The 21360-nt window shown below is 40.5% G+C and overlaps 2 protein-coding genes across 2 annotated transcripts; both read left to right on the plus strand.

Moving 5' to 3' along the window:
* The first annotated feature begins 1323 nt into the window (after positions 1-1323).
* ttc21b (tetratricopeptide repeat domain 21B) lies at positions 1324-12663 on the plus strand. The gene is made up of 29 exons (XM_071473895.1): positions 1324-1521; positions 1901-2030; positions 2134-2244; positions 2355-2521; positions 2627-2749; positions 2969-3126; positions 3650-3734; positions 3891-3989; positions 4111-4303; positions 4405-4502; positions 4874-5074; positions 5224-5353; positions 5442-5599; positions 6139-6363; positions 6488-6726; positions 7137-7209; positions 8479-8589; positions 8671-8809; positions 9144-9250; positions 9456-9644; positions 9866-9976; positions 10070-10151; positions 10241-10391; positions 10482-10643; positions 10765-10960; positions 11292-11516; positions 11700-11820; positions 11913-11980; positions 12059-12663. Exons 1-29 carry the CDS (start codon positions 1498-1500, stop codon positions 12134-12136), a joined length of 3954 nt encoding a protein of 1317 aa, XP_071329996.1. The 5' UTR covers positions 1324-1497; the 3' UTR covers positions 12137-12663.
* Positions 12664-13735: 1072 nt separating this feature from the next.
* galnt3 (UDP-N-acetyl-alpha-D-galactosamine:polypeptide N-acetylgalactosaminyltransferase 3 (GalNAc-T3)) lies at positions 13736-21252 on the plus strand. Its single transcript, XM_071473909.1, has 11 exons — positions 13736-13945; positions 14254-14793; positions 15585-15757; positions 16155-16304; positions 16518-16752; positions 16852-16969; positions 17120-17320; positions 19049-19180; positions 19410-19511; positions 19615-19767; positions 19914-21252. The coding sequence occupies exons 2-11, from the start codon at positions 14297-14299 to the stop codon at positions 20025-20027; spliced, it is 1875 nt and encodes a 624-aa protein (XP_071330010.1). The 5' UTR covers positions 13736-13945; positions 14254-14296; the 3' UTR covers positions 20028-21252.
* Positions 21253-21360: the final 108 nt, after the last annotated feature.

Below are 21360 nucleotides of genomic sequence, written 5' to 3' on the forward strand. Positions count from 1 at the left end.
GTTATCTTCCATGTAACTACTATGTATGAATATTATTGAAAATGTCCTTCATTTATTTTGGATTAATACATGAATAAAGAAAAGTTGGTTAATATTATTCAGCATATGTATTTATATGGTAAAATAAACTGTCAGCTAAATTGTGTGATACAGCACACAGACATTTCCCATTGCTGCACATGCTCAGAGCTCGATACCAACCTGATTTACTCTTCCATTGATGTGTGCTGCAGAGAGTAATGATTATGTGCCAGAGTTAGTGCTAAATAGTATCTGACAAGGCATGGAAAGGTCTCTCCTGGAACAGTTGCACCCATGCTGGACACTGGCTGCTCCTGCCATGGACTCAACGCTGTAGACATCAGGAGTTCATGCTTAACAGTCAATGCGTGGTGTTGCATAACATTGGGCCAACAATTACCACTGGCTGGATGGAAATATGTTTCCACTGCACATGATAAACTGTGCAAAGCTGTGTTAATAGGTGAGAATTTGTACAAACTTGTTTGGTTTAGATGAAAAAATAATATAGTTAAGACATTACACAATAGCATAAATAAGATAAGATGTTGACATTATCTTTAAATGTCTTTCCAAAATAGAGAATGGTAAATAATGTAGGTCTGCAAACAGGAGGCCAACCCAACACGAAATACTGACCACATTAATCCAACCTCTGTGAGTGTAATCCAAGCCACTGAGCTCCCTTAAATCATTTCCATAGATTCAAAGTAGGTTAAACTTACTTTCACATGCAATATTTTTTCTGCATGTTGCTTCATATGATCTACAAGACAACACATACAACCTTTTAAAAGCATGGAGCCCAGTGTATTCATTATTATTCAATTTTAATTAATTAGTTTTTTTTCCATATTTTCCTCATGTAGATTTTTCAACGAAAATCGCTAATTATTATCAATATTATGATAATTATATTATTTTGTTGTTGTTTGTTGTTGTTGTTGTTGTTGTTTGTAGTAGTTATAGCAGTTGTAGCAGTATTGCATTTTATAAAAGGGTGACTGCGCCACCTAGAGTTATAAGGCTTAACTTGCTCGATTCAAAAGTAAAGATGGCGTCTATAGAGATGTGACTTTTCCCTGAGTTTGGTATGTCGGGCTCCCTACCAGTTTGACAGACCCAGACACTTACCCAATCATCAGCCCAAAAAACTTTATTAATAAAAACATTTAAGGATTTTGAGACATTATAAACTGTGGTTAGGTTTCAGCGCTGCCAGAAATACAAAAGGTGACGAGATACGCGAACAACCCGCTTGCCGATGGTGCCTGAAAGGAAAAACTCGGGGAGAAGTTTACGCTGGTGTTACTTAGTTACCAGGCAACGCTAAAAGAGTGGGCGCAAGATGGCGAAAACACATCGAAAACTGCAATAATATCGTTTTTTTTTCATTCTTAAGTGCAAAGCAGACAGGGTAAACCGGTCGTTATTTTCAGGATAGTTACTATTTAAGCACAAAGCGCCTCAGCTAAGATGGAGGATGAAGATACATCGCTGGTAAGCGCACATATTTTAATCACACAGCACCCTGTTTGAGTCAGACTTAACTAATATTACAGTAATTCTACAATTTAGCCCGTCGGGGACTTTAACAAAATGATACATAGAAGTAGTTAGCGACAAATGAGAGATAACTGTTCGTAAGACCTTTCAAAAAGTCCCACAGCAACAACAGCTGTCGAGGAATGATGTTTGCTACTGATAAACTAGCTAACATATGCTAACGCTAAACACAGGGTTTCGTCTTTTAACTTTGGTGTTCTGAATATAACGTTGGTTGCAGCATATGACTGAGAGTGTATCTCTCAAAGCGTTTCCCTACTGTCACTGTTTCAGAGTGTTGGAGACGCAGTACATTCTTTCTGTTTTTCCACAGGCTTTGATCAGGTACTATTGCTATGAAAAGTATTTCAATCACGCTGTGGACGCTGCAACAGCTGCTCAGAGGAAATTCAGCAATGATCCTATCTACATTTTCTTCCATGCATATGGTAAACTGATGCAAGGTAGGCTTGAAAAGAATAAAATAATAGCATTAGCCTTTTCTGGTCAGACAATTATCTCTTTGCCATCTGCCACACATGCACTTGTGTCGCTATTTTACTACAGATAAAATTCAAGAAGCCTCAGTAGAGTTCGACACAATAAGAGATGGTCGAGATGTATCTCTCTGCACATTGATGGCGCTTGTCTATGCTGAGAAAAAAAAGACAAACCCAGGTAATCCAGCATACAGTAGTCCTTTTATTCACGTCACAGCTGTATGATCAGACTCTTTTAAAGGACTGAACACGCTTGATGATAATATTTTAGTGTCATTGTATTCACAGCCAGAGAAGTCATACAAGAACTTGATGCTAAGGTCAAAGAGGATCGTAAAAGTGCATCTCCCAAGAGCCTTTACCATGCTGGAATGTTTCTTTGGCTGTTGGGCCGAAATGATAAGGCAAGGGAGTACACAGAGAGAATGATCAAACTCTCCAACGGCTCTAGAGAGGTGAGCTATTTATATGTTTGAGAAATGCATCAGTATTATTTAGTGCAAAGCATTTGAGTGCATGAAATGACATCCTTAAAACTTGCATTGATATTTGTTGTTCAGGGGACCATCCTAAAAGCCTGGATAGATGTGACATCTGGTAAAGACGCCTACGCCAGGAAGGCTGGAAAATACTTTGATGAGGGACTGAAAGAGAAAGCAGATGTTTTCGCCCTGATGGGAAAGGTGAGCTGGGGAATACAAATTCAAATTGAATAGTCTTACAGTATTTGTTGTGTCAGTCATTGACTTAGTGCTTGATTTGATGTGTCTCTTGTCATATTTTTTCTCTTTACTTTAGCTCTTCCATTCATCACATGAAATATCTTTCAGTTCACACACACACACACACACACACACACACACACGTATGGTAGACCCTAAGTGATGTTTGGTTTGTCCTAGGCACAATATTATGAATATCGTCAGAACTACTCTGGAGCATTGGAGATGGTTAACCAGGTCATTGTCAGCTTCCCTGGGTTCTTGCCTGCTCTCATCAAGAAGATGAAGCTGTTGCTCAGCCTTCAAGACTGGGAGCAAACCATAGACGCAGCACACAGGTAATTGTCGAGGTGGTTAGGGGGTCACATCTCTCCCAGTGCAAGCTTATCAGAGCTCTCTTCCTCAGACTCATAGAGGCTTAAGAAGGGGTGAGATCAGAAAGTGCAAAAAACATTTGTAATCACCACCAGGCATATAAGAAAAAGCACAGTCCGCCTTTACAAATGGCTCAGCATTCAAGTGCAAATGAAACACTAGCGTGATGCCTCAAACCAGTGCATACTGACTAAGCCATTGTTTGTGCTCACCCCTCTGGACCTTAGCCAGTGTCAGACAGCATAAAAAGGTCTTTGAGCCAAAGTGCACAAGTCTAACACAATTCCAAGGAGTTGTATCTTCAGGTTTGCTGAGAGGAGTCCAAGCAGCATACAGTATATCCTTTTAGTTTTAATTTTATTTGACTGGAAGCTCAATACAGTACTGCAGCAATATCAGATACTCTATTACCATCAATCAAACAAATCCAAGCTTATTAAGTGAAGGAGATGCATTATATTCACAGCACCTTGTGTCATGTTTCAGGCTTTTACAGATGGACAAAAATAACCTGGAGGCACTACGGATGTTAGCACTACATTCCTTATGTAGAGATGGAGACATTACGGAGGTAAAGTTCACTCATTTTTACAAGTTCATACTTTGCACTCATAGAGATGCAATTCATCAGGAACAAAAATAAAATAGTAAATACTGGCATTTGTGATTGAGCTGTGGAGAAGTGGTCATCAATTTACAGAAACTGGTTTTATATGTCCCTTGCCAGTCAGTAAAGCAGCTTGCAAACCTCATCAGCAACTTGGATATTCTGGAACCACACAACCCTGAGCTTTTCTACAGAATGTCTCTAGCCTTCACTCGTGTTGTAAGATGATTTTAAGTATTCTCTCTAAATTCTTAACGCTGCAGTTTTCTGCAGTCTCTTTTTAAATATGTCCTTGACTTATTTGGACTCTATCACTCTTGATGTTTTTGTTTCCTTTAAGTGTGGGCGAAATGAGAAGGTGATTGAGCAGACATTCAAGATGGTGGAAAGAGCCTTCTCTATGGCATCAGGGGACTCCGATTTAGCCACAGAGATGGGCTACCAGATGGTCCTGCAGGGCAGAATCAGGGAGGCTATGAAATGGTACAAGACCGCCATGACTTTGGATGAGACCAGTGTTTCTGCTTTGACTGGTAACATGTTACAAGGATTTATCAGTTGTCTACACAACACTGAGGGTCCATACGTATGTTTTATTCTGAAGATGTGACATTTTTTGATTTCTTTTAACCAGGCATAATTCGTTGCCAGCTGATAGAGGGCCACCTTGATGATGCAGAACAACAGTTGGAATTTCTCACAGAGATTCAGCAATCTATTGGAAAATCAGGGGTAATGTGTTTGTGTCTGTTGTAAATGCTGACAAAAGACAACATCACATATCTTTTTATTGTATTAAGAAAGAGGAAAGAGCTTAATCTGGTTTAGAATAATTTATTTTACTTCATAAAAAACTATATGTCAAACGCTAAATAAGAGTAATTTACAGGAGAAGCAGCTGCTCCAGTGGTTCTTCAGTAGTTACTCCTCAGTTATTCTTCCTCTGAGACTTGTTTTGCTTTTTATGCTTTTTTCTTTGATCCATCTTGTACACCTTGTCAAGTTTTCTTCTCTGCCATCTTCCTCTACCTCTTTTCTTTTATCCAACCATTTTTCTTTTCTCCATGTATTAGTTAATTTCTTTTTTTCCCCCACCTTATTAGGAGCTTCTGTACCTGCGTGCTGTTCTGGCAGTGAAAAAGCGCCGGCCTCAGGAACAGGTGAGCAACCTGCTGAACGATGCAGTGGACACACACTTCTCCACACTGCAGGGTCTACCTCTGGGAGTGGAGTACTTTGAGAAGCTCAACCCTGACTTCCTTTTGGAGATTGTCAAAGAGTATCTGGCGCTGTGTCCTGCTAAGGTAAGACTCATCAATGACTCATCAATGACAGGGTGTCCGTGCATTTATTTTTCTACTGGGTTTTTTAATTCACTCATTTAGAGATAGTATAATGGATATATGTTTAAGAATCTTTGCAGTAAATAACACTTTTACTGTTGATGTTCTAGCCTCCAGCCCAGGGCCAGCCTCCTGCTCCCCAACTCCAGCACTGTGCAACATTATTGGATACTGTTGTCAAGATTGTGCCAGGTCTCCTCCAAGGCATCTTCCTGCTAGGCAAAGTCAGATATCAGTCTGGTGAGTAATACATTCCAAATATGTAACAGTGTTTTTGTTTCTTTGTTTTCCAGTTGCTCCTAACTGCACTGCTTCTGTGTTCATTCAGGCGACACTGACGCTGCTCAGAGCAGTCTGCATCATTGCTTGGAACAGTGTCCTTCTCATGCAGATGCTCATCTGCTAATGGCACAGATCCATCTGCTGCAGGGTAACTTCACTTTGTCTTCCCAGTCTCTTGAACTCTGCCTCAGCCATAACTTTGAGGTAAGGTCACCATCAAGATGATGGTATTAGTGTGTGCTAGATCTTTATGAGAGAGTGTGCCTGTGATTTTTCATTTGATCCACAGCAGAATGTGCAAATACACTACAGCTCTACTGCCTTTACCTGTGACAGTTAGAAGCACATTAGCTTGTCCTCAGCAATACATATTAATGAAGGATGTAGATGAAAAGAAGAATAAATCAGAATACAGTCAATATGCTTTGTGTCCACAGAGGGGAACTTGGAAGATATTGTCAGCAGTGACAATATATGAGTATCAATACATAATATTTATTATTAAATGTCAACAGTTCAAAAGTGTTTGGGTTACAGAGTCAGGTTTGGGCTCATTAAAAGCAGAAGTGGTCTGAGCATAAGTCAGGTTAAAACAGAATCAACATAAGTGTTAGTGACAGTCAGGCTAATAAAAATTATTTCTGTGTTGAATGTTATTTCTTGCCTGAATCAAGACTTTGACAATATCTACATCGTGCAGGGATTGCATGTCCAAATGGATCATGACTTCTTTCCCATTCCAGATTCGAGAACATCCTTTGTACCACCTGATCAAGGCTCAGACTAAGAAGAAAATGGGTGAACTGACAGAGGCTATTCAGACATTGCAGATGGCCATGAGTCTTCCTGGTGTCCGCAGAGCTGGATCCTCATCCAAGTCCAAGACCAAGAAGATTGAGCTGAGCCCGGCTGACTGTGTCTCTGTCTTCTTGGAGTTAGCTGAGGCCCTGTGGCTCAATGGCGAACAGGTGAAGTAGTGAGTTTTGACTTTAGAAGGCTAGTACACGATACCATACTTTTGGAATTCTACTTATGTCTGGCCTTGAAAAAAAAGAGTACATAATTAGCTTGTGAATTGATTTTATATTTCAGCATGAAGCAGCAAAGGTGATGCAAGATGCCATCAATGAGTTCTCAGGCACCCCTGAGGAGCTACGTGTCACTATTGCCAATGCAGACCTGGCTCTGCTGCGTGGTGACACCGAGCTGGCACTGAGTATGCTTAGAAACATCACCCCAGAGCAGCCCTACTACATCCAAGCCAAGGAGAAAATGGCAGACATATATTTGAACCACAGAAAAGAGAAACGTCTGTATGCGAGTTGTTACAGGTGAGCAGCAAATCTGGATCCAAATGAACAAAAAAGGACAGTGGAATCTAAAAGTAATCTTGATGTAAGATAGTAGCTGAACACATGAAAACATATACCACATTTGAAACCTAATGTATTGTAAATGTTTATCTTAACAGTAATGGCTGAAACTTCACTGAATACATGACTCTAGGATACGCAGTCTGTAGTAGGATTAAAACCACAAACTTAAAACAGTTCTAACTGAAGCCATTCATGCAGTAAAGAAGACTTTACTGCCTTCAATCTTCTCTTAGTTTCTGATGCTGCTTGTTTTGACAGCTGAGACTTGGTAAAGCATGACTGAACCTCAGACCAGCAGGGACATACAGTATGTCTGCATAATGAAGTACACCATATGTGATGCAGTATCTTTCTCTTTTCTCCAGAGAAATGGTGGAGAAGCTGCCCAGCCCTCATACATATCTCTTACTAGGTGATGCCTACATGAACATTCAAGAAGTAAGTGGGAGATGTGATTCATCAGTGTCTTATGGGATATTTTCTGTATCCCATGACAACTTAGAATGGCTTTAAAGGTGCTACCTGCTTCTAATAACCAAATTCTTGTGGCTGTTTGTTTAATAACATTTTTATTTTGGCCATGTCATTTATAACTTTTCCAAAATAGCAGAACTCAAAGGCGCATTGAAAAACTAGATTATAAATTGAGTTATGCAAATCTTTAGCCACCATATGATGTCATCACTGCTTTTCTGAGATTCATTATGATTACAAATTGCTGCTTTTGCTATTCATGCAATGGACCCTTAGTGTTCTGATTTCTGTACATAATGTTGTTGGATAGAGGACATTAAATAATATTAGACAATAATAAATCTACTACCTTCTCTGCAGAATTAAAATGTATTTATATTATGTTTTTGGCCCTACTGTCAGTTTTCATGGAAAACCTAGAAATTTGTAGATGAGTTTTCAAGTTGATATTTCAAATATGAAAGAAAAAGTTGAATATTCTTGAAAATAATATGCTTAGAAAGAGCAAACTGTTAAAATCCTGCAAAAGCAAGAAGCTAAAACAGCTATATTTAGGACTAGATTCATCTGAAAAATCACCCACTGCATGGTAGCTCACAGGGGATCATTAACAGCTCACCCCCTGTGAACAGAAGCTGAGCAGAAATAACACCCCACAGTGAGAGATTGTGACACAGTATTTTATGTAGGCTAGATAAAGGAGGAAACAGGGTTATTGGTTACCACACAATATGTTCACCATTAGATAAAAGAGAAACTATATGCATCAATTAGGTGATATGGATTAAATAAGTAAAAAAAACAACAATATTCACATTAATGCACAACACACAATGTCAATCAATAGATAATATGAATGAATATTTTAAATTAATATAGCAAATGATCATATATTCATCCCAATACTTGGAAGGGGAATTACTGTTAGACCACAGTTGTGACATACTGTTGATTGTAGCATTGGTCTCAGATTAATCATTAAGTCAAAGCCTGCATGATTTTATGGATAGCAACCCAAGCCTCTGCCTCCTAAGATCAGTCATGTTAACGCATACTGTGGTTGTGAGTAAGAGGGCATCAACAGTTCTTAATTTTAAGCATGCAACGGCCTTTTAGATGTTTAGCAAACGTTCACAACATTTTTGTTGTCAGATTTCCTGAATAATATTTATAAAAACCTAAAACTAACAGTGAATTTTGATATGGCTTCTTGTCACATGTGTTTATCCTCAGCCAGAGAAAGCCATTGAGGTTTATGAGCATGCTCTGAAGAAAAACCCCAAAGATGGTGCTTTAGCCAGCAAGATTGGAAAAGCCCTGGTCAAGACGCATAACTACGCCAAGGTTAGTTTGTACACTCCTTGAAAGATAAACAAAGTTCACGCACAGACAAATTAGTGTTGACACAAAGCTGCTGTTCCACAGGCAAAAAATTACTATGAAGCTGCCCTGAAAACTGAGCAACAGAACTTCCTACGCTATGACCTGGCTGAGCTGCTGATGAAGATGAAGCAGTATGAGCTCTGTGAGAGAGTCCTGCATGAAGCCCTGGCTCATGAACCAGGTACTTTAGATGTCACAATAGTTACACACACACGCATACAGTGAGCCCCTGACGTCAAACGCCACAATAACAAAGGGCAAGAGTTGCTAGTCATGAGGATAGTTTGCACACAGATGTGATGATGCAAATAATGCGTCACAGTAAACAACTTGATGCAAAAATGAAAAAAAACATTAGCAAATATTGTTTATGTAAAAGCCAAACTGCTTTGAATTTGTAAAGCAACTCAAAACATCTCTCCGCTGTGTTTTAGAAAAAGTGTTTCCTGATTATTTTTAATTGTCTTTTGTACTGTGGTTTTTCTAACTTCACTTTTTTCTTGGGGGTTATCCAGTGAATGAACTACCAGCACTCTCAGACGACTGCCGTTATCTGGTCCTGTTGGCAAAGATCCAGAATAAGGTTGACAAAAATGAGGAAGCTTTACTTTCCCTACAGAGAGTAAGTGGTTCCAGTTATCTTTCTCATCTTTTTTATTTTCATTTTTGCATGATTATTTCCGAGCATTACTTATCAGTCTGCCTCAAAAGATACACAGAGTGACCTAAAATCATGCAAACTTTTTGGAATTGCAATAATCTTTTACTTGTTTGTACATACAGAGATGATGATGATTATTCTAAGGTTATCTATTTGCTGTTGCAAGGCCCGGGATGTGCAGGCCAAAGTGCTGAAGCGGGTGCAGTTGGAGCAGCCTGACGCTATCCCCATGCAGAAGCAGCTCGCTGCAGAGATCTGCGCTGAGATCGCTAAACACTACACAAGTCAGAGGGGCTATGAGAGAGCAGTCAAATTCTACAAAGAAGCTCTTGTGTATTGTGAGACTGATCGCAAGGTCAGTGCAGCTGAATCAAAAACCTTCTGTGTAGTCACTGCAGCTGTGGTTAACAAGCTCTGGCATCTTTTAGCATTGCGTCCTTTTAAAAAAAAAAAAAAAAAAAAATTGTGATCATAGTTGTGATTTAAGCAAAAGGCCTGCTTAATCTGCCCGACATTATTCCACAAATAATCTTGTCACATCAACTTCATTTAATTGAATGCACTCTCTGTTCCCAGGTGATGCTGGAGTTGGCTCGGTTGTACCTCACTCTGGATGAGAGTGATGCCTGCCAGGAGCAATGCAGCGTCATTCTGAAGAATGACCAGTTTAATGAAGACGCAACTCTGGTTTGTTCTGTCTGTCTGCCACCACAATTGTGACCATAACCTTTTCTTTGGAACAAATATATAAACTAATTTCTTCCATATGTTTGTCCTCAGATGATGGCTGACATTATGTTTAGGAAGCAGGACTATGAAAAGGCAGTTTTCCACTTTCAACAACTCCTGGAGCGCAAACCAGGTGCAACAGAGCAACATTTCATTTCTTTCTTTTTTTAGTGCTGAATTTTAGTGCTGAATATAAATGTAAAGTGATTATTGTTATTTCAGACAACTACCCAACTCTGTCACGTCTTATTGACTTGTTGAGGAGGGCTGGCAAGTTGGAAGAAGTCCCCAGATTTCTTGATATGGCAGAAAAACATTCTCCCAGGACTAAGTTTGACCCTGGATTTAACTACTGCAAAGGACTTTATCTTTGGTAAGTTTGAAAAAGTATTTCCTCAGGATTATGGCGACATCTTTTCCAAGTTTAGTGCATTGTGCGATTACACTTGTGCTTGCTTCTCAGGTATACAGGAGAACCTAATGATGCTCTGCGGCACTTCAATAAAGCACGGAAAGACAATGATTGGGGTCAAAACGCTGTGTATAACATGATTGAAATCTACCTAAACCCTGACAATGAGACCATGGGAGGAGAAGTATTTGAGAATTTAGATGGTGAAATTGGGTGAGTAGTGGTGGCAGTAGGAACTTACAAGTGAAAGAATAGACTCTATACAGTATATACTGTATATTCATGTGTTTTAAACCCACAGACTTACTTCACGTATTCATCTGTCCCCCATCAGAAACTCCACAGAGAAGCAGGAGTCAGAGCAACTCGCTGTGAGAACAGCTGAAAAGCTGCTGAAGGAGTTAAAGCCTCAGACATCAGGGGGACACATACAGCTCCGCATCCTGGAGAACTACTGCTTTCTGGCAACTAAACAGAAGGCCAATGTAGAGAAAGCCCTCAGTATTTTCACAGAGATTGCAAACAATGAGGTAAGTAAACTCCAGATGGTGCGTATGATTTACATCACTTTCTTGTGTAAATATACCCACACCAGGAGTCGTGTATTATTTCAGACTCCCTCTTACTGTCAGTCATTTCATTTGGTAATAAACTGCATATTGCACTGTCAGGCTGAATTTAATGGATTGTGTGGTTCAGTTCTCTGAACTTTTCATGTTAAAAACATATAAATTTATTATATAACTTTACGTTCTGAAGTTATGTCAGTTTGGTTTTGGTGTAAACAAATGCCAGTGGGACAGTGGCGAGAGGTGTCGCCAGATTCATCATGTCTAACCAGAATTCTTTGGTTGAGTTCAGAAGGACCACGTCCCAGCACTGTTGGCTATGGCAACAGCTTATATGATGCTAAAACAAACTCCCCGAGCCAGAAACCAGCTCAAACGCATAGCTAAAATGAACTGGAGCATTGTTGACGCCGATGAGTTTGAGAAGAGCTGGCTGCTCTTGGCAGACATCTACATCCATTCGGGGAAGAATGACATGGCCAGGGACCTCTTGGAGAGATGCCTCAATCATAACAAGGTCAGTACTGAAAATATTGTCACTGCTTAAATATGATGTGAGTTACAGCAATTTAAGGCAATTTAATTCACAAAAAAATCTTTTCCCCTTATTTAGATTTGGGAAGGGTTTTTTTATGATACAATGCAGAGGCCGTCTTTTATTTAAAAACTTTGTGATAATAATTGCACTTTTTTTCCACAGTCATGCTGTAAAGCTCATGAATATCTGGGCTACATATTGGAAAAAGAGCAGGCATTCTGTGATGCAACAGTCAAATATGAACTGGCTTGGAAATATGGAAATCGAACTAACCCAACTATTGGTAAGTCAACTGAAATCACGTGTCCAGTTCTTTTTATAAGGTCAAAGGGGATTAAGAGAATCTCTGACATGTAATGTCTGTTTTTGTTTCAGGATACAAACTTGCATTCAACTACTTGAAAGCAAAGAGGCATGTTGATGCCATAGATGTGTGTCATAAGGTAAGACATCAGTGGATGTTTACAGTTGAAGCTTCAGACTATTTTTATCCCATGAATCATGTTTGCTTTCATCCACAGGTTCTGGCTGCTTATCCAAATTACCCGAGAATAAGAAAGGACATCCTGGACAAAGCTCGTGCTGCCTTGAGATCGTAGTATTGGTCCTGTGTGTGTGTGTGTGTGTGAGACACTGCTTATGTTAAGGTTTCTGTGATGAAAATGAGTTAACTTGGACTGAATCCAATGTTATTATTTGGTTTTTACTGTCATTTTTTTTCAAATTTGCAGTTATTAGTATTATTTCTTTCTTTATTAAACACCATGTGATGTTTTTTTTAGTATATATATGAATAGCTGTGTGCTGACAATCCTGAGGGAAAACAGTGAATGAGGGTTCAGGCACATACAGGTTTTTCTTTCCTCACAAAGAACATCTGGCTGTTGCAGAAGGGTGTTGTCTGAACGAAAGAACATATGAGCTTTATTTATCAAAGTTGAAATCTATCAATCTGTTAGAGAACCTATTTCTAATCTTATACATGATATATTAATTTTTCATGCTATATTTTCAATATATTTTCTCATTATTCCCTTCAATTCGTATGAAAATCAATATTTAAATGTGATATTTTGTGATGAATATTAGGATGTGAATAATTGTGTACGTTTTATATATATATATATATATATATATATATATATATATATATATATATATATATATATATATATATATATATATATATATATATATATATATATATATATACTTATGAGCCTATGTTCAAAATAAAGTTATTTAGAAATGTGATGGTGGCCTGAATTTATTTCTCTTTCAATTGTTGCGATGAAGACAGTTTACATCATTAGTATCCACAGAGACTAACATTTCCAAGCGTGACTGGAAAAAAATAGGACACGGCGAACATTTTAATGGACATAATAAACTGGATGCCTGCCGTGGATAGGAAGTGCCGGGGAACACAGTCACTACAGATGGACTCACTGTGCAAGTCAAAGGCAGAAAGGCTTCAAACTGGGCACCAGAGCAGGCTCCCTGCGGCTGGAATCCGCGTTGTTCCTCCCTCAAGCATCCAACTCCTCATTGAGACCATCCGCTGTGAGAAACCCGGGAAATTAAAGGATTAGACAAACTACAGAGTCCGCTGGTGAGTGTCACTGTTCACAACTTTTTTTTTTTTTTTTTTTTTTTTTTGCACCACCGAAAGCTCGGACGTGATTTAATAAAGCGCGCACATCCGCTTCCAAAGCGAAAAGACGCTTAACTTTTTCCACAACATGTGCGTCTTTTTTTTTTTTTTTTTTAAAGTTTCTATGTGAAATCGGGGTGTTTTCTCAGAGAGCCTGGTGGGCTGTGCGCTGGGTATGGTGCGTGCCTTCGGTATCTGTAGCCCAGCAACTGTCCCAGTGAATGACCAGCTGAACCAATCCTATTAATGACACTGTTATTGGATCTGAGGAAGTCCGTCGAGAGGTGACTGCGGAACACTTCAAGGCTGTTTATCAAGATAAATGTTTGATTATTTAGGCAAATTATTATTTCTATTTCTATTTTTTTTTTTTTAATGTTATCACTGTTAAGACAAACGCTCCCATCGTCAAACTCGTTCCTCAGGCTCCTCTCTTGTGATACTTCTGTTCCAGGTATGGATCTTGACACGCAGAAGTCGTCTCTGCGCAAGCGCGCCGGCACGTCTCCTCCTTCTACCTGAGCGCAGCGCACCTTGATCCAACGAGACGGAAGTTCAGTGAGGTTCACAAAACAGAGCAGAAAATCTTTTTTTGTGTGTGTGTGTGTGTGTGTGTGTGTCTCCGCGGAAAGTTCGTTTGGAGTCCAAGCAACAAACAGAGGATCTCCGGTCAAAGCAGGATGCCATGCGTTGGATTGTATGAGAACAATTTAAAGGGCTTTTCCAAATTGAAGCTGTTGTTCAGCGACTCATGGTACGTGGTCTCTTTCTCTGAAGGAATGTAGAGCAGGGCTTGTTTGCTGATTTCATGAGCAGATTTAAAATATGTGATTTGTAGATAAAAGCAGACTAGGGAACTTTCGCCGGGAGCTGCTCCACACGGATTTTTTCTATTTGAAAGACCAACACTTTTAAAGTTGCTTTGAGTGTAAGATGTTCATGTAGTGACAAGACAAGAAGTGTAGCACTACTTCTTCCTGACACCCAAATCTTACATTTGATATTACATTAAGACTGATTGCTAATGATCATTAACCACCTGAATATATTCATCCATTGCAGCTGAATTTGAGTCAGAGGTCAGCCTGCTCTCCATTCAAGAAGAATGACAGCTCTCCGCAGAGTGCTCCGAAGGCGATTGCACCCGCTTAAGCTGGTGATAGTGGCCCTTGTCTTTGTCACATTTGTGTTCCTCATACAATGGGAAGTGGGGAGCCAAAGCCAACAGGAGGACCCCTGGCTGAAGGAGATGGCAGTGAAGCGGGATACCATGCTGGGCATGGTGATGGGAGCTGTTAATAACTTCAGGGATGCAATGCCAAAGATGCAGATCAGAGCCCCTGTTCGTCAGCAGGACAAAGCAGACAGCACGTCCTGTCTACCAGGTCACTACACTGCCGCTGAGCTCAGGCCAGCTCTGGAGCGGCCGCCTCAGAGTCCTCTTGCTCCTGGAGCTGCTGGGAAACCGTTCCATACAGACTCACTGAGCCCTGAAGAACAGAAGGAGAAGGAGAGGGGTGAAGAGAAACACTGCTTTAACTTGTACGCCAGTGACCGCATCTCCCTGAGCAGAGACCTGGGCGCAGACACAAGACCACCAGAGTATGTCAGCGTATATAATCTTGATGCTTTTGTTAAACCTGTACAAAATAATTCATGAAAACTTTCACCAAATAAGTGCACAAAAGAACAATACTGTCATGATGTCAGTGTACATAGTTGACCAAATAATGTTCAATTCATTTTCCAAATAAGTTAAAAAAAAATTAAAATCATCTAATTGCACCATCTAGTGGGTGTCAATGTAGTTTTGGTGCTGTAAAAGAGGTACTCAACCTTTTGCTATTACTAGATTCATGTTTTGGCCCAGAATACAACTTAAAGTCACACACTGAAAAACACCCACACGGATTACTGTATTATAGATGGGGTAATGCAAAACTGACAGTCTAACCCAAACAAATTCATCATATTTGCTTTTCGCCACCGGGGAAAATCTCAGGCAGAAACCACAGAGATGATTGTTCTGACTGGGACTTTGTTTCAGCATGCCTGCCCAGTTACTGTGGCCAGTTCAGGAAGAAGTACAGTTATGTTTGGCTAATTACAGTACATCCAAGTACATGTAAGTCCACGTACATGCCAGTACATAGTCAGTACATGACACCGACATGAAGCTTGACCATGTACTGGATATCTTATTAGGGCTGAGTTACAAAGTCTCTCTCACTCTGATATGGCAGGTACTGCAAAGGCTGCCACACATGCGGTGTCACATTTGAAATGGACACCCCACAGGGGAGAGTCTGCAGATGTAATAACTAGACTATTGTGCCACTCAGGAGCTATACTGGACAGTCAGATCTTTGTGCTCTATTTCTTTCTTGCTGCAGATGTATTGAGCAAACCTTCAAGAGATGCCCCCCCTTGCCGACCACCAGTGTGATAATTGTGTTTCACAATGAGGCTTGGAGCACTCTGCTAAGGACAGTATACAGTGTCCTCCACACCTCCCCTGCCATTCTCCTCAAGGAGATCATCCTGGTGGACGACGCCAGCGTGGATGGTAAAACTCAATAGGGCCTTTCAGAACCGCCCCGCTCTTTCTCGGGTTCAATTTCATGCTGCATGTTGGGTGGGCAGCTCTTTGGTGTGCCACGAAACGTGCAGAGAGCAGCTCCCTGCTCCTTCTGTGGCCCATGAAGTGGGTTACAACGGGAAGTGAGAGGCTGCTAGTGAATACTTTCCTAAGAGGAATTAGCAGCAGAGTTAAGAAGCGAGTCAGAGTTAACTCTTGTAAACAGGTCCAGTGTAGGTGGGGGAAAAAATGTGTTTTTCCATCTGTTTTGAGTCTTACCTTTCAGGCTGTGAACTTTGAATATACAACACTGATTCATATTATTTCTTCACAATGGTCACCCTCTAGCTTACCTCCTAGTCTAATGGATATCGTATACTTCCAGATGTGTTGAAGGACGAGCTGGATGAGTACTTGAAGAAGCTAAGCATTGTGCGAGTTGTCCGACAGCGGGAAAGGAAAGGACTCATCACTGCTCGGCTGCTGGGTGCTTCCGTGGCCACCGGTGACACGCTCACCTTCCTGGATGCCCACTGTTAGTCTACACCACTGACGTTACTCACACATTAAAACCAGTTGTGTGTTAGCCACACCCTTACTTACACAACCACAGTCAACAAAACATTGTTTGCTCTTCTTGAGAGCCTAGGCAGGGCTGCCATGGATTTACATTCTATAATTAGTCATTTCTTTGGTTATTGTTAAGAAAGAAGATGTGAAGCAATGTCCTACGTGTGTGTTTTAACAGGTGAATGCTTCCATGGATGGCTGGAGCCTCTGTTGGCAAGGATAGCAGAGAACTACACTGCAGTAGTCAGTCCTGATATAACCACTATTGATCTCAATACCTTTGAGTTTATGAAACCATCCCCGTATGGCCAGAACCACAACCGAGGCAACTTCGACTGGAGCCTGGCTTTTGGCTGGGAGAGTCTCCCAGATCATGAGAGACAAAGGAGGAAGGACGAAACATACCCTATCAAGTAAGTGAAAATGGTGCAAATTATTGTAGAATATTAACTTATATAACTTTTGTTTCTTGTTGGAAATAATGAAAAACCTTTGATGAAATTTCTCCACAGGACTCCCACATTTGCTGGTGGACTCTTCTCCATCTCAAAAGAATATTTTTACCATATTGGAAGCTATGATGAAGAAATGGAAATCTGGGGTGGGGAGAATATTGAAATGTCATTTAGGGTAAGACATCACTAAGCTGTCATGGTGGATGCGCAGCAATATTGAGCCTTTTTACCCATTGAACCTTTGTAGTATCCAAACGGCTGAGAAGGTGTGTCTAACTGCGTGTCATTATGCATCTGTTCTGTGCTGTCTCCCATTAACTTGCAGGTGTGGCAGTGCGGAGGACAGCTGGAGATCATCCCTTGCTCCGTTGTTGGTCATGTTTTCCGCACCAAGAGCCCCCACACCTTCCCCAAGGGTACACAAGTAATTGCTCGCAACCAGGTACGACTGGCCGAGGTGTGGATGGACGACTACAAGGAGATCTTCTACCGTCGTAATCAGCAAGCGGCACAGATGGCAAAAGATGTACGTACTGCTTCTAATGTGCCTCTGAAACTCTGGGTGTCTGTCCTGCGATAGTTTCAAATGTTCTGTCAAATCCACTGACTATGACGGAGGAGCAAATTGCTCTGCAGCATTATCTTTTACTTCTACATGGTCATGGTCATATGTAAGTAGTTTTTTAACCTCCCTTCTTGAGAAAAGTTTGAGTAAATCTAACTCCGGCATTAAGTCTGATCATGACTTACCCAATATACTCTGCAAAGGAAAGCATTGGATTACAGGAGGACACAGCATCTCACTATTGTAATTCTCAATGCATGTTTTCTGTAGAAATGAAACACCTTCTTCAAAATGGAGAGAAAGAGTAGCTCTTTCAGAGCGACAGAGGAAAAGGGGCCTGAAGGAAGTCGGCTCTGGTAAATGACACTGGCTCTCAGCGCTTCCCAACATGTGGTCTCATAGGTGCTATAAACCGTTCCCTTAGGCCTATACCTCACAAAGCGGGTCAGCCCTCTCCCGCTGCCTTCAAACAGACAAGCCGTCATCAACAGCTTCAAGGAATCCACTGTAGTAGCTATCAGTGTGAGCAGCATCCTCATCATTATAGTAAGTGCTCTCATTATTCAAGAGCATGAGGCTGCCATGAAAATCCTTTTAAATGTGCAGTTACACTTCACTGTCAAAGGAAGTGATCAAATACACTTGTCTGTAGTTAATTTGTTTCAGAAAGGAGTCATTAGGGCACTGGAACACAGTCACTGACTTTAGAGAAGTAAAGTGATGAAGTAGAACATTCTTTTTTTAAGCTTAGGTCTCTTTGTTTTTTGCTTTTTTTTTTCTTTTGTGATGTTTTTCTTTCTGTAATTGGATGACAGTTCAGGGTTTGGCTCTGTGGATGGAGATGTCAGTTGGTCGGTGGGTCCACCACTTTAGTCCAGACTATCTCAATAACTGTTGGGTGGATTGTCATGAAATTTGGCACAGATATTTATCGTTTCCAGAGGAAGAAGCCTAATTACTTTGGTCACCCCCCGACCTTTCCTCTTGTGCCACAGTGAAGGTGACATTTTTGCATTTTAGTGAAATATCTAGACAACTATTTATCTGATGGATTGCCATTAAATTTGGTGCAGACATTCATGGTCCCCTGAGGATGGGGTCGTAAAAACTTGGTGATCCCTTTACTTTTCCTCTTGTGCTGCTATCAAGTCAAAATTTTACTTGTCCAATACTTTGCTTTATGATAAAATACCCGGAAAACTAATTTCCATCAGCCTCAGCTGAACTTTTTATTTAGTGCTAATTAGCAAATATTAGCATGGTAACATGCTAAACTAAGATGGTGAACAAAGTGAATGTTAGGTAGGAAGGTACAGTAGTTAGCAAGGTACAGTAGTACCCGCTAAACATCAGTATTGTGAGCATGTTAGCATGCTGATGTTAGCATTTAGCCTGGAGCACCACTGTGCCTAACAGCTGCTAACATGGCTGTAGAATCTTAGCCTTGATTTTATTTGCTTGTGTTTTCCTACATACAGTGAGCTCTCCATAATTCTTCCAGTTTAGTGTGGATGGCAAAGAAAAACTTGTGTGGACCTTATCAGCATGTCAAAAGTAGCTGTGGTTTTTCACAGCAAACTGCTTCACAGCCTTTCCTAAGTGACCTTTCAAAATTAGCCCTGTTAGTGTCCAGCCTGCCAACAATATAAAGGAATTGCTTTGATCTCCTGCCTGTCATTGTTTTAACAGAGGACGTTTGGAGATATCTCCAAACGCGTGGACCTCCGGGCACGGCTGCAATGCAACAGTTTCTCCTGGTATTTGAAGAACGTTTATCCAGAAGTCTTCATGCCTGATCTCAACCCACTTCGCTTTGGCTCTGTAAGATCACACACACCCCACCACCAGCTCCCCCCTTTCCAAACCTCAGAGCTCTGTCTAGCCACTGTGGGTTTCCACTTAGGATCTCCAGAGGGTAGTGAGCAAGTTCCAATTTGACACCACTGAAAGCACTCCAGAGACTAAAGTTGTTTGAACAGCTTGCACTGGATGTTAGTTTTTCATTTTGTTTCCTCTCACTGCTTTCTCTTTCCCTTCTTTTTCTCTGTAGGTGAAAAATGTGGGCAGAGACTCATGTCTGGATGCTGGAGAGAACAATGAGGGTGGGAAACAGCTGATCATGTACCCCTGTCATGGACTGGGAGGAAACCAGGTCAGTTAGAAAATGTACCTTCTATCACAGATCGACAAAATGCAGGATTGGCTTTAATAACAGTGATTGATTGCATTTTTTAAATCTGTTTCCTGGGCTGTAGTATTTTGAGTACTCAACACATCACGAGATTAGACACAACATTCAGAAGGAGCTGTGTTTGCACGGGGCTGAGGGGGCTGTGAAGCTGGAGGACTGCCAATATAAAAGCAGGAACACATTTGTAGGAGCAGAGCAAAAATGGGAACTGAAGGATGTGAGTTTTTTTTTTTTTTTTTTCTTTTTGCTGTTTGTTTGTTTTGTTTTTGCATTTTTTGCATGTTTGCACTATTATGTGATTTCAGATGCCTGTGTTATTGTTTGTGTTTAGGAAAGTAATAGCCTTGTCTTCTCTTCATATAGAACCAGTTATTCTACGTCCCAGGACTGAAAATGTGTCTGAGCGCCCGTCTTGAGCATCCCACTCTTGCCGTCTGCAACCCCTCAGACAGTTACCAGCTCTGGTCCTTTGTCTGAATACACAAACTACCACTTAAATAGCTACTCTGTATGCATAGGCATACTAGTACCTTGGGTGTACTATACTGTGTACAGTCCTTATGCAAGTTTTTTTTTAGATGGATGACATTGAGTTTTAATTTATTTTTATACATAGAGGAACTGAACTGTTGCTGCTGGAAAGTTTGAACCTCGGGAGAAACACAGTGTGTCACTGCTGGAAGGAAGCATTGAAACAATGCGCCCATCAGACTGTGAACTGAGATTCATGGAGCAATGAAGATGCACTGTGTTGAGAAGTGCCTCTTTTTTGTGTTTGAGATGTTTTTACTACTCCCAAGTCTTCACAACCAGACAGAGACTACAGAGACTTATACTTGAATCTAAAACAAAAATATACAAAAAGCACAGTAGATGATGTACATTATGAACAAGAGGTTCAAGTCGAACACACAAAGTTCCCAAATGTTACGCACCAAAGAGACACGAGAATGATGTGCATTGTCCCTTTTTTTTTTTTTTTTTAAGAATGTGAAACCTCTTATTTGGTACTGTCCAGTGACTTGGATGTAATTTTATTCCGGGTGGGGAGAGTGGTTGGGGGGTGGTGATAGAATGGGTGGTGGTGTTACAGAATATCAGCTTCTGCACTGTGATCAAAAGGGTCTTCAGATAGAAGTTGATATATTTCATTTCATTCAATTATTTTCCTGAGGTAAAATTGTTTAGCCATCAGACTCTTAAAGACCAGAAAACATTTGCTATACAAACAGACACTAAGAGAGAATAAGGATCATTCAAATGCTCAAGTCCTCTTTACAGCAAAAATGCATCTCTATTTCAATGCTTTATTAACAGCATGAGTGTCATGAGTGATTTTCTTTTTTTTTTCCTCCAAATCTCTTAATTGTGGCAGTGTTTACCTGTGGTATTTAAGATTTCGTGCTTTGGTGTTTTAAAGAGGGAACTTTCAATGTAAAATTAATGGACCCAATTAACTCTATTTGCTGATCAAGTGCCTGAAACTCTCCCTCTACACTGAAGCAGGAGCCAACATATGAATTTCTGGTGCAGGCACTAGTGTTTAGGTGGCTGTGGAATATAGTGAATTGCTTTGTGTTTGGGACTGGATGAGGATCAGATCGATTATGAGTGTTTTCTCTATATGGGGAACTGTTTAGTATTGTCAGAGTGCCTTAGATGTTACTTTGAGCTCAATAAATTCACTTTGGTAGGACTGAGAGCTGCTGTGTCATCTCTCCCTGCGGTCTGCAGAGGGCGCTTTGCACTAAGAAACAACTAAACTCATAAAAGGGAACAACCTCAATGCTGTGGCTTGATGAGCACAGAA

This window comes from Trachinotus anak, unplaced genomic scaffold (genome assembly GCF_046630095.1).
Source record: "Trachinotus anak isolate AG129_WGS33_773 ecotype Australia unplaced genomic scaffold, CSIRO_AGI_Tana_v1 ptg000001l, whole genome shotgun sequence".
Lineage (NCBI taxonomy): Eukaryota > Metazoa > Chordata > Actinopteri > Carangiformes > Carangidae > Trachinotus > Trachinotus anak.

Excerpts from the sequence above, each read along its gene's own strand:
- ttc21b (XM_071473895.1), top strand. The coding sequence starts at position 1,498 with ATGGAGGATGAAGATACATCGCTG. Across the intron at positions 2,750-2,968 it reads TTTTCGCCCTGATGGGAAAG|GCACAATATTATGAATATCG; the intron begins GTGAGCTGGGGA and ends GGTTTGTCCTAG. Across the intron at positions 4,304-4,404 it reads CAGTGTTTCTGCTTTGACTG|GCATAATTCGTTGCCAGCTG; the intron begins GTAACATGTTAC and ends TCTTTTAACCAG.
- galnt3 (XM_071473909.1), top strand. The coding sequence starts at position 14,297 with ATGACAGCTCTCCGCAGAGTGCTCCGAAGGCGATTGCACCCGCTTAAG. Across the intron at positions 16,305-16,517 it reads CACCTTCCTGGATGCCCACT|GTGAATGCTTCCATGGATGG; the intron begins GTTAGTCTACAC and ends GTGTTTTAACAG. Across the intron at positions 19,768-19,913 it reads AAAAATGGGAACTGAAGGAT|AACCAGTTATTCTACGTCCC; the intron begins GTGAGTTTTTTT and ends CTCTTCATATAG.